General features: G+C 44.1%; 1 protein-coding gene across 6 annotated transcripts in view; it reads left to right on the top strand.

Moving 5' to 3' along the window:
- Window positions 1-12,470, top strand: part of megf11 (multiple EGF-like-domains 11) — an 80,313-nt gene extending 67,843 nt beyond the window's left edge. For 3 of the 6 annotated variants that reach the window (XM_030426961.1, XM_030426963.1, XM_030426960.1), the window contains 12 exons: window positions 1,299-1,445; window positions 2,794-2,928; window positions 5,100-5,228; window positions 5,769-5,897; window positions 6,540-6,668; window positions 6,814-6,942; window positions 7,046-7,282; window positions 7,778-7,956; window positions 8,051-8,114; window positions 9,740-9,784; window positions 10,452-10,658; window positions 10,913-12,470. In XM_030426961.1, coding sequence (XP_030282821.1) covers window positions 1,299-1,445; window positions 2,794-2,928; window positions 5,100-5,228; window positions 5,769-5,897; window positions 6,540-6,668; window positions 6,814-6,942; window positions 7,046-7,282; window positions 7,778-7,956; window positions 8,051-8,114; window positions 9,740-9,784; window positions 10,452-10,658; window positions 10,913-11,088 — 1,706 coding nt within the window. In that variant the 3' untranslated portion in view covers window positions 11,089-12,470. The remainder of the gene's footprint in view (window positions 1-1,298; window positions 1,446-2,793; window positions 2,929-5,099; window positions 5,229-5,768; window positions 5,898-6,539; window positions 6,669-6,813; window positions 6,943-7,045; window positions 7,283-7,777; window positions 7,957-8,050; window positions 8,115-9,739; window positions 9,785-10,451; window positions 10,659-10,912) is intronic. The other 3 variants (XM_030426965.1, XM_030426962.1, XM_030426966.1) reach the window with 2 other exon arrangements.

Raw genomic sequence — 12,470 nt, 5'->3', positions numbered from 1 at the left:
GTGTCATAGAGCAGGTAGTGTCGGCGTGTGTGTACATGCACTGAAAGAGAGACGTTTGCTTTGCTTTGCTCGCTCTGTACAAATTGGATAGTGGGACCTCTGGCACTTCTCGGCGAAAAGCCTCCTTTGAAGAGACTTCAGTTCTGGCTTCTCTCACTCTTTCTTCTTCTCCCTCACTAGGCATCTAAAGCCCCTCTGTTTGCCACCATTAGACTGAAAAGTGTGATGCTCTGCCCGCATTCATTTTCTGACAGTAAAGGCAGTCACAGTTTTTTTCTGCCTGGCCCAGCAGAACCTCAAACACACTTGCACAAGCCTTGCCCTCCTTTTGATGTCCGTGGCTGGGCTTCTGACTAAATCACTGCTACCATGCCCCCTCCTCATCAGCACTAACATTTCCTCTCCTTTACTCCTCCATTGCAGCCCTAAGGCGCCCTGGTTACTGTATAACATTAGTCCCCAGAGTTTAGTCCAGGTCTAATTCAAAGGTACTGCACTAATGCTACTTTAATGGCCACGCCATTCTCAGATATTCTCACTCAAAGGAAATTTCAAATGAGGCTCCGAACTAAGGGCTGACACTTGAAAGGTTGCAGAGTTTGTGCTCATGTGTGTGTGACTCTAACTGTGTGCATGCTCCTGCGTCTTTCCAGCCATACTTCTTATTATATGAGGCCGGTGTATGTTCAGTAAATGTGCTCTTGCCTCCTCGTTTTTTTTTTAAGGCATCGCCAAGAGAAAAACATGCAGCTTTCGAACGGATGTGCTAATGCATTCATGTGCCCACTGAGAGCCCTGTATGTATGGTTGCAGTGTTTTGCGTTTGTTGTTTGGAGCCGTGCCAAACACGCAGCGACACTTCCAGACTGTGCACTTGTAGCCTGACTTCTTCCCTCCGGCTCTGTGCTCTACCCCGGCTCTGCTGAAAGAGAATGGGAGACAAGCTCGGCCTCTCTTGAGACCCAACCCTGTTAATCAACACAGTGCACTGGCAGGGAGCCCCAGTCAGATCAAAAATAAAATACATTTGGAACAGAGAAACAGAGTCTAGAAGGATGGGCTGAGCTGAAAAAACAACACACACCAAACAGCGTTTTCTTCATTTACAACTTAAATCAATCGAGGATCCATGCTGGGGTGAATAACCCTCCACAGATCCACTGTGATCAGTTATTGTGAATGATGTCCTTTGATGATGTTTTTACAGATGGCAGGTTATTTAGAATATTTTCAGCATACCAGTCCTTGCCTTCTTAGTGTGCATTCGCTGAATATTTGTCATTATAATGTGCCTGCAGGAATCCACTGTGATAATGTGTGCCCACAAGGCTTCTGGGGACCCAACTGTTCAGTCAGCTGCTCCTGTCAGAACGGAGGATCCTGCTCCCCAGAGGACGGCACATGTGTGTGTGCACCTGGATACCGAGGGACCTCCTGCAAAAGAAGTGAGCCTCCCCCATTTTTCTTTGCGAGCAAACTCCCTTTATCTAAACCTCAAAAAACATAACGTCACAAGACGGAAAGCAATCACAGCGCTGACCTTGGTTTGATCTTTGAGGAATTGTTGAAGGGTGAGCAAGCTGGGGAGAAGCTCTTAGTTGTCAGTCGCAACTACTTGAGGGTAAACCCTTCATCACTGCTATCACTTAATCACAGTGTCTGTACCCCGACAGTGCACACACGCGCACACACACACACACACACACACACACACACACACACATTCCTCACCCCCCTACCCTGTCCTCAACAACCAGCTCGCAGTGGGAGATTCACAGTCCTCGCCCAAGGCTCATCAGAGGGCGTGCTCACTGGGAGTGCGAGCTCTGGTTTCTGAAAGGGGGTCTGTCTGAGGCTGCTCTCAAGTGATGAGCTCACTGATTGGGAGTGAAATTCACAGTCACAAACCTGTAAACATCAATTTGAGCGAGTGAGTCGAGAGATTAAACAAGCTCTGCGTGTGTGTGTCAGTGTGTGGATTACTCCACCAAATGCAATGTTTACACGGTTAATGTTCTCATCAGGTGGAATCCTCCTAACTGCGGTTTTCCTGTTTACCTTAATTGGAGGACAACCTGCCTCTCCAGAGGCAAATTAAGGTGGAACACACCTGGTGCTTTAAATTAAATCAAAACCTTTGGGATAAACACAACATTAAAGGCTAATCATGGGTGTTTTTGTCAGATCCTGAAAGGTTTACTTATTTGGGCAAATACCTGGTTGCCTCCTGACAGCATTAATGTCGGAGTAGGAATCTTCCCAAATCACCAGCTATAAAATCAAAAATGTAACATTGATTTTTTAAGGCTCTCACTACCCTGAAATGAAAATATGTTTTTCATATAAACTGCAGTCTCTACAGTGCTGTTTGTATAAAATGTTAATATAATTACCTTTATTCCACCTTTTGAATATCTCTTAATTTCCAACATTCTTTCAATAAAATCTGCATTATTAACGCACAGTTGTGTGTTTCCTGACATTTATAGATCATTAAGCTGCTCTCAAGACTCTGCATAAAACAGACTTTCACGATTCTCTTAACTATTTTACTATTCTATCTCTGGCAGCAGATGAAGTGGGAGTGATTACAATAAAGTCTGACTTTTCTGCTTTCTCCCTCCCTCCGCTGTCCCGCCCTGTCTTTTCTGCTTTAATTCTTCCGGCCTTGATTTTTCTGTACTCCCTTGATCACTCTTGTCATGCCTTGTTGCATTATTATATACCTCTTGTTCCATCTAACATTGTCGGCTGATTCCCTCTCCCTCCCCTGCCACGCTCCGGCGGCTGCAGTCTGCTCTCCGGGCTTCTACGGGCACCGCTGCAGCCAGTCGTGTCCGCAGTGTGTGCACAGCACCGGGCCGTGTCATCATGTCACTGGCCACTGTGAGTGCCTGTCCGGCTTCTCTGGCTCTCTGTGCAACCAAGGCAAGTAGCCTTCTGTGTCCCTCTGACCTTTACCTACTGTTTTAGTTACTGTCAGCTCATTCACTGTGAAGTTTTAGCCACTGCTACTGGAAAAAATGGTAAGTACGGTTTATATCTGAAAATGTCCTGGCATTTTCTCGTGACAGGAAATACAAAAGTCTGTTTTTAAAGGCACAGGAAAAGCACTATAAAAAAGTGAGGCAATAATGTACAATACGAAAAGTTATTGTCTGCTAATATCAACAAATAATTGGTACCACTTTAAGGTTAATTCATATGTCAAACTTTCACCGCCACAGCATTCGGTGAGGACATCAGGACATTTCCCCTGAGATCCTCTGTGGCTCTAATAAGATCAGCAGATGACCTGCTGCCTCTCCCACTGACACCTTACCCCTGAAACTTTGAATAATGGCCATTATCAGTGCACCCCAGACCAAAAAGAACCAAAACTTAACCTTCACCGGCATCCCGAATATTGCCGAGACCCACTTTTCGAGACAAAGAATGCATCAGGTAAATGTGGCCGTCCCTCTGCCTCATTTGGCTGCATATGAATTACCTTTCACAAATAGACAACGAGACAACACGTGCATGTCTGTTTGTCTTGTTAAATTTAATTTGAAGGCAAGCAGGCAAACTTTTTCTTTGTGTCTCGCCTCGAAGATGTGGGGGGAAAAAAGTTTGCAGCCTGTGTCATACAGTTTATCACAGTCCAAGATTTGTTTGTCTTCTTTTTAGAGATCGTGAGTAATTCTAGCACATCCTTGTTTTTGTGAACCAATGTACATTTTGAATACAAGCTATGTTGACGTTAGTATAATTAAAGATAACATATAATTCGAAATACGATTAAATTGATGATGTTGTCAGTAGTTTTGTTGTATGTCTGGTGTTTTAAAGCCACGAACATTTTAAAGGAAACTTACAAAGATATTGTTTCAGTTAAAATTCAGGGTAGGTTTTTGTCTGCTCCCATCCATTCCGTAATGACTGATGTGTGTGACAGTTTATTTGACCAAAGGTATTTGTCTTGTCAGCGATTCCACACTGGCTATAAAGTGAATCGGAAATAAACTCTACAACACTGAAAAGACACCTACATGCAAACATACTGTAGATTTCACTTCTAATGATTTACATATTTTTTTTATGATTTACAGAAAGGCAATGAAATGAATTCTCTTTCATGGCTTCGAGCAGCGTCTTATAAATAAAAGTTTAATAGGTTAGCTGAAGGAAAAGGGGAGCAAGAGGGGTAAAAAAAACACAAGCTCGTCCTAATTTGTCGGACTGTAATTACTGGTGAGCAGGCGTTAGGCCGCGAGGGACGAAGGTGGCCAACAATGCTCCTCTTGTCGAGCTCTGTTGGCGTCCTCACTCGTCCTTTGTCTGGCACACAGAGTCCCAGCCTAATGAAGCTCTCCTGGTGTGTCGACGCTGGAATCCTCAGAAGCAGCAATATGGGGGAGCAAACCTTATGGCCTAATGACAACCTGCTTAAAGAAGCTTGAAAGAGCTCCCAAGAAGAGGGGGAAAGCCAGTTGAAATGTAATCATTAAAATCACCCTACATGAAAATGAGTCAGACCCATCTCTTGCACTGCAGCCACCTTATCTGAAATTTCTGACGCTGGGCTATTCTCTTTATATGAGAGCTTGATGTATGTGCAGCTCCCTGGTCTGATTGTTAGATACACCTTTGGTTCAATTTGTGTCACGGCCCAACAAGAAAACACAATGGAGGTTTCATTGGAAATGACATCTTTTATTGAAGAGCGCCGGAGAGCATTGAAATATTAATTTCATAAAAAATGTATACAGTGGTCTGTGTACATGGTCTATTTTAATTCTGTGGCACATCACTCATTCCACTCTTGTGAGTGGAAATGGGGCAGTTGTGTCACTGGAGGCAGTGATTGACTCCTCCTTTTGTTTAAACAAATCACTTCACTTCATGTCCACTCAGATAGAACAATATCATCCATTAGAGGGATATGTCAACACAACCTTTCGCACAATGAGTTTGTTTGTATAATCGTGCTCACAGTTATGTGGCCAAGTTTGGTGTCATAATGTTAATGGATTCGACTAGTCTTTGCATGTTGGTAATAATATTCAGTTCAGAATTGTTTTGCAAAATTATGTTTTATTATCCGTCTCTTTTTGCAGTCTGTCCAAGCGGCAGGTACGGGAGGGCCTGCGGTGAGATCTGCCTCTGTACCAACAACGGCACATGCAACCCCATCGACGGCTCCTGCCAGTGCTTCCCTGGTTGGATAGGAGAGGATTGCTCTCAGGGTATCATCTTTATTCTCTCTGTTTCAGCCTCTTATTGGCTTGTCTTCCATTCGCACATTTACCTCCATACACATTAATCATTTTCATGACCCTACACATTCCAAGAACTACCCTCCTCCCCAGCTTATTCAGGATAGATAGCTTTCCTAAACGATTGTTGTAATACATTATGCTCTTTGATTTACAGCTCTGGAGGCCAAAGAGCATTAGCAGAGTTTTGAGCCGTGATGCCAAGGGAAATTGTTGTGTGATTTTTATTTTTATTTTTTCTTATTGCCTTGACGACTTAAAGCAAAAATAACCTTTGTCATATTGATGTTATCTTGGGTTGTTCAATCTGACACACATGCCAACTCATATAACACATTTTATGGGCTTGAGGAGGGAGAGATCACACTGAACTTTCTGCAATGTGGGGTGAATATTTAGGCCTTTCTTCAACATGTGTGTTATACGCTTCATGTTCGCATGCATAGGACAATAGAGTCTGTGTGGGAGTGTGTGTGACCATGAGCCTGACTGTGTCTCTGGCATCTGCAGCCTGTCCCTCTGGGCACTGGGGCCCTGATTGTCTCAACTCGTGTAACTGTCACAACGGAGCCCAGTGCAGTGCCTACGATGGGGAGTGCAGGTGCAGCCCCGGATGGACCGGACTCTACTGCACACAGCGTGAGTCTCTCCCGTCCAGTTAGTAGACACACACTGTCATCTACTGGCAGTCCAGCAGAACTGCGGCAGATGACAAGAAATGAGAAGTGATTTTTAGAGCCAACTGGATGATATTAGTTTTTCATTTACAGGTTGTTGTTTTTTGGGTTTTTTTTTTTTAAAGAGAGCAGCATCAAAACAACACTAATGCTCACTTTATTTAACTTCTAATTATACATTCCAGTCATTCACCCAGGGAGAGTGCAGATCATCATCAGTCCACTAATTTGAATTCCATTATCTTTCACCCCAGGGGTTTTATTTAGTCTTTTTTTGTGGTGTCATGCTCCTTCTCTTTTGCATGAAAATGGAATTTGTTTTAACTTTATCAACTGTCTTTTTTTTTTTATCTTCCAACGCCCAGTTGTCTTGTTCTTTATCTCCACCTCTGTTAGGCTGACACTATAACCAGATTTTCCGCTGATGCAGGAAGTGTTTCATTTCCATTCATTCACATTGTCCCTTATTGAGTATGCTGCGGAGACATTGAACGGTATTGATTCTCTTGTTCTCCTGCGATATGACCTTGACTCTTTACGTTGTCTTCCCCTCTCTTTGTCCCCCCACCCTCCCACCCCAATATTTTATACATCTCTGTCCCAGGCTGTCCTTCAGGGTTCTACGGCAGGGACTGCTCCGAAGTCTGTCGCTGCCAAAACGGTGCAGACTGCGACCACATCACCGGCCAGTGTGCCTGCCGAACGGGCTTCATTGGGACGAGCTGTGAGCAGAGTTGAGTAGGACCAGCACATTTTAGCTCTGAGCAAAATTACACTGTGGATGAGTGTGTGTATGTGTGTTCAATAAACACTTTGGCTCCCACTCTCTAAGTGCTTTAATTTTGATGGTTCTAGTAATGCACCTCTCTCCCATGCAGAGTGTCCCGCCGGTACGTTTGGATATGGTTGCCAGCAGCTGTGTGAGTGCCTGAACAATGCTACCTGTGACTATGTGACTGGAACATGCTACTGCAGCCCCGGATATAAAGGCATCCGTTGTGATCAAGGTGAGAGGTGATCGGGATGATAGTGGCTCTCCACTGTATCATCACTCAGACGCAGATGTGCACACCGCGTTTAGACCACCCACTTTCTGTGTTTTCTCTTCAGCAGCTCTGATGATGGAGGAGCTCAACCCGTACACAAAGATTAGTCCTGCACGGGGCTCGGAGCGCCAGTCGGCAGGGGCTGTCATGGGCATCATCTTTCTCCTCCTCATCATCATGGCCATGCTCAGTCTGTTTGTGTGGTACAGACAGAGGCAAAGGGACAAAGGACACGAGATCCAGCCCAGTGTGTCCTACTCACAGGCGATGCACATCACTAACACTGACTATTCCCTGTCAGGTAAGATATTTTAGAGGCCACTCAAAATGGTTGCTCACTAATGGACAATTACTAAACACTATGGTTAACAAAAATGGAGCAGCGGGTATTTCTCATTCAATTGATAACCTGATTGATAACTGGTACGATACGATATGATACAATATGTTATGGTACGATACGATACTAGACGGTACGGTACGGTACGGTATGTGTTAGAAAACAGAATATCTTTGTGTTTTGGATTGTTGGTTGGTCAAAACAAACATCAGACATCACATCTGGGAAATTGAGTTTTTTTTTTTTATTTCACAATTTTTAGTAGACTAAATGATTATTATCAAAAAATGTGTTACTGTGCGTTTGTCCATCAATTTGACATTTATTCAGCTTTATTCAGTCCATTTATTGTGGACAAAACCCACACATCAAATAGAACATATTGTATAAGATACTCACGCTCAAATGCTTCAGTACCACTTTTCAAACCTCTTGACCTGCTGTTTATACCCTCAGAGTGTGGCAGCACCGTAGCGATGAGGACCAGTGCTGCTGAGGTCAACCAGATCCAGAGCAGCGGCAGCGGCAGCGGCAGCAGCGGCCAGTGCTTCTCTAACCCCAGTTACCACACTGTGGCCCAGTGTAACGTCGTCTCAACCATTTCAAGCAACCTGGACGGCACGCTGACCCTCAAAGTACGGCCAATCTCTGTGTATTCACATCAGATTGATTTTCCAATAAAATCCTAGAGTATAAAAGTAACACTTAACCGTGCTCTTCTTTTCACAGTCAAGCACCCTGAAAAGCAGAAATGGCTCAGAATGGAGAGCCTACTGCAACCTCAATGACATAGGTCAGTTTTCATCTCTCTTACCCCGACACACCACATATTCACATCCCGAGTCTTTGGACTTTGTAGGATTGTCACTTCAAGGGCAGAGACACATATGTCTTCAGTGGAGACCTCATATAGGCGCCAGCCTGGACACAGATACCCTGCTGTGAATGAAGATGAACCAGGGGTTTCTTGTTAGACATAACCTTTGCTCTGATTTTGATAAGATATGCGGGTGGGACAGAAAAAGCTGTGGTGCGGAGGTGAAAAGGGGTCACTGCAAGCTCATTAGTCTGCTCTCTCTTTTCCCCAGTGGCACATTTCTTCATGATGGCTTACACTGGGTCAAATACTGCACTCTTGGGCCGTGAATTATAGAAAATCAGGTGTGACTCAGTAGTAGCTTAAATCTCTGGGTCAAATGCCCATCGCATTAGCATTTATAAGGAGCAAAGAAAGACTTCATGAGTGGTTTATAACATGTTTGTGAGCAAGAACATTTTTATTTTTAATACAGCTCCTACAACTCCTCCTGAGGGCACCCGTACGTTTGGATTGGAGTTTAAAACAGGAAAAACAATTACTGTATACCAAGAGCTGTTTTGGGGATCCTTGACTGACTTGCATTTAATGTGTTTTTCATACCTTTCTCTGGCAGCCAGTATCAAGTGTCATACATTGTTTGATTCAGGAGAACCTTAACTTTCAGTCTGGCTTATTTAAAGTCCCAATTTTACATTTGCTTTATCGTGGAATGGATTCATTGAACAGAACTTTTTTTAATAGGGCAGTTAAATATTGTTGTTTTTTTCCCTTTGATTCCCTTTGATCCCTTTGACAAGTTTTTTTGTGTCTTTTAGAAAGATGAACTTGAATATTTGGGCCGTTCATATGAAATTTTTGTCTACATCTGACCTTTGCTACAGGACATGATAACATAACAATGTTCACTATGGAGCCCCTGAATGTCCAAAAAAGACATATGGTAGCTGACTAATTCTGCTTTACATGAGTTTCTAAAGCAAATGGAAAGGATTAATGGCTCTGAAGTTATTATAAACAGCTTAGAACAATAAGATATTTAAGCCACTGGTGACTGTCTACGTCTTAAAGGGTTTAACAACAACTACATTATTATGGGTTTTAAAGCACAGACATTGTGCTTGTGTACTGATTACAGCCATCATCACTGCAATCTAAACTCTTATATATGGTTTGTTCTATGTCATGCTTGACTTACAAGTCAGTTATCTCAATCTGCACTATTTTCAGTTTAAGCACATTGCACATCAATCATAATGACAAGTCACTCTCACACGAGAGCTGTCCATCCTGATGTAAAGTAAGAGGCTGATGTAGCATCAAACAGGCTCGTCTTCTTTTCACGATGTGCTGCTGTTTGGCAAATATCCCGTTATGACCACAGCTGATTATGTAAGCTTGTGAGCCTTGGGATTGGGGAATGGGATGGCAAGCATGTGAAACATTTAGTAACTCCTCACATCCTTCAAACACTACGGAAAAAAAAGACATCATACCTGACATGACATCGTACCTTAATGAGATATTTCCTGTCAGCCTTCACACGCCGTAAGGGGGTTCTCATGTGATGTTTGACTTTCATGTTTTGACGCTTGTTACAGATGTTCAACAGGGGGAGGCACAGCCACAGAGAGGCTCCAGAAAAGGTAAATAATTAATTGTAGTATCGTGTGTGTTGGCTGCGTGTTTGCGTGTATATGTGGAATCCTGTTCAGCTTCACCAGCGCCAATGTTACAAAATCCTTTTATGTTCAGCAGCCCACATTTCAATTTCCCCATTTGGTTTCTTTCACCTCTGAGACAGCTATTTCTCGGACCCAAAATCCCATATCCTTATATTCTCAGTGATTTATGTGAAAACCCTCCACACTTTGGACCAGATCATGGTGGGCTGAGGTTTTGTTCCAATGGTAATTGCTCTCTGTGGCTCAGTGCCCGATACGTCATTTTGTCTCCCACACTGTGCAGTCGGTGGTGAATGTGAGAGACCCAGGGGTGTGGAGAGTGGTCTGAAGGAGCTTTGCTGCGGTCTCTAATGAGCCCTCTTATCAGACTGATGAGACTGTTATGGATGAGAAGAGGCTTCCACTCTCTCCCCTTTGTACTCTGATTACTATATCCCGCCATTAGTCACCTGTCAGAGACAAAAGAAGTGCAACTTCTTCAGAATGGCAATGATTTTCATTGCCATTCTCCCGACTCTGATGTCTATTTAAATTTTGTGGTAATATCGGAGTCGAGCATTAATACCTCAGTGACAATCTTATCATACATACTGATGCTGAATATGTCCTTGTTTCGCGGCCACTCCAGATTACATCAAGAGCTCCATGTGCAGCAACAGCTCCTGCTCCCTCAATAGTGAGAATCCATACGCCACCATTAGAGACCCTCCAGGGCTGGCTTGCAAGCACACAGAGAGCAGCTATGTGGAGATGAAGTCCCCCTCCCACCGTGAAGTGCCCTTTGGAGGCACTGCCACCCTCCTGGGCAGCGCGAGCAGGAATGTCTATGATGTTGGTGAGTGCGTTGTTGCTCTGGTGTGTGGAGCTCAGCAGGGTCCTGCAGCTTACGGCCTCTCTGGTCGTGCCCCCTGGTGTGAGCCTGTACAGACTTTGTAAGCCTTGATGACAGGAAATGTGAGCTGCCTTTCTATTGCATGGACCTCTCCTTTAGCCCTCTTTCCTCAGCCTGTGCCTGTCGATCTCCAGCCTTGATGTTTCTCATGTACCTCTCCTACTTTTTTTCCTTCCTTCTTTCCCAAACTACCACAGAGCCCACGGTGAGCGTTCTGCAGGGGCCAAATGGAATGGCCACCGGCTTCTCACAGAGCCCCTATGACCTTCCCCGCAGCAGCCACATCCCCAGCCACTATGATATACTTCCCATGCGTCACAGCCCTACGCATACCCCACCACCAGCCCCAGAAAGCCCCAGCTCCCTTCTCTAGAAGGCACCCCCTCCACCTGGCTCGGACAGCGTGCCGGCAATCCAGGCAACGTTCGGCCAACTTTCAACCAACAGCCCTCCCTCTGTCTCCGTGTGTGTTCAATTAGACACTGAGATGTTGAAATGGAGGGATAACCACAGCTCTCCTGGACCCTGTTCTCTTCGGCTCCCTTACTCGCACTCTTTCTTTGGCCCTGAATTGAAGAGGAGGGGAGGAAAGAGTGTCCCACACACCAGCGACCATTCACCCATTTTATTTTCTTACAGAACTGATCACTCAAACTGCTGCCCGGCCTCTTTATGGACCTCCTGGAGTGGAACATAATGGTTCCAAACAACGCACAGGGCAGCACACAGGGATTGGGTGGACAGGTTATTTACAGGGAGAGAGCTATCCTCACGCTCATTTTTAGCCCATGATATAGGTTTACTATTCAAGGGTGGCCAAGTGTTTATAATGTCCCCTAAACATCAAGTGATTTTCTCCACAGGAGGAAAGATATGGCAACCTTGATTATCTCAATGCAGGCAAAGATTTATTACGTAGAGACATCAGAGTTAATGAATTGTCACGGTGCGCAGCAGCTGTAGATCACAGCACAGCTGACACGAGGTGATTATGATCATCTAGGTGAGGAAAAGTGAAATAGTCGAGAACTCTATCTAAATGTTAAACTGGCCGAGAGTGAACCAAGTCTGATCAAGCATGGTTGAATAGTAAAATATTGTAATGGTCCTTTATTCACTGTTAATGATCACAGAGTTAACACTGAGGTGATCACCTGTCTGTAATTCAAGAGCTTCTTTTACGTTGCTGTGTAAACGAGGCCCAGTGTATCCGGAGGTGCGTCAGGTCACCAGTGTTCATGCATTACTGAGAGGTACACGCACACAACAGGTCTCACGTTTTGGTTTTTGTCCCCACACTGACGAAGTGATCAGATCATGTGTTGTTTTTCTATGTGAGATCATTGTTCTTGCAAAATCGTCTTAGTTTACGTTTTTGAAATATTGGGTGTTAAGAAGGGATTGCTTTGACCTTTTTCTGTTTTGTATTTCTAAAGCTAATTGCTTTATTTAATAATTTATATTAGTGATGGTGAATTTTTATCAATGTGACACTAGGATTTAAAAAAAACAAAAAAAGATGAGCATGATCAGATAATGGATACCCACCGATGTAGATAACACACAATTTATCTTCTTGTGAGATGATCAGTGTCATTTTGTGAAGCGTTTTTTGAAGTTACTTAAATTGTTCTTTCTCTCTCTCTCTCTCTCTCTCTCTCTCTCTCTCTCTCTCTCTCTCTCTCCTTCCCCCTCTCTTTCTCTCTCTGTCTCTATCTGTCCCTCTCTCTGTCTGTCCCGCCCTCTCTCCCTCCT

The sequence above is a fragment of the Sparus aurata genome, chromosome 8 (genome assembly GCF_900880675.1).
Source record: "Sparus aurata chromosome 8, fSpaAur1.1, whole genome shotgun sequence".
Classification (NCBI taxonomy): Eukaryota; Metazoa; Chordata; class Actinopteri; order Spariformes; family Sparidae; genus Sparus; species Sparus aurata.
This window is presented reverse-complemented; position numbering and strand designations above follow the sequence as displayed.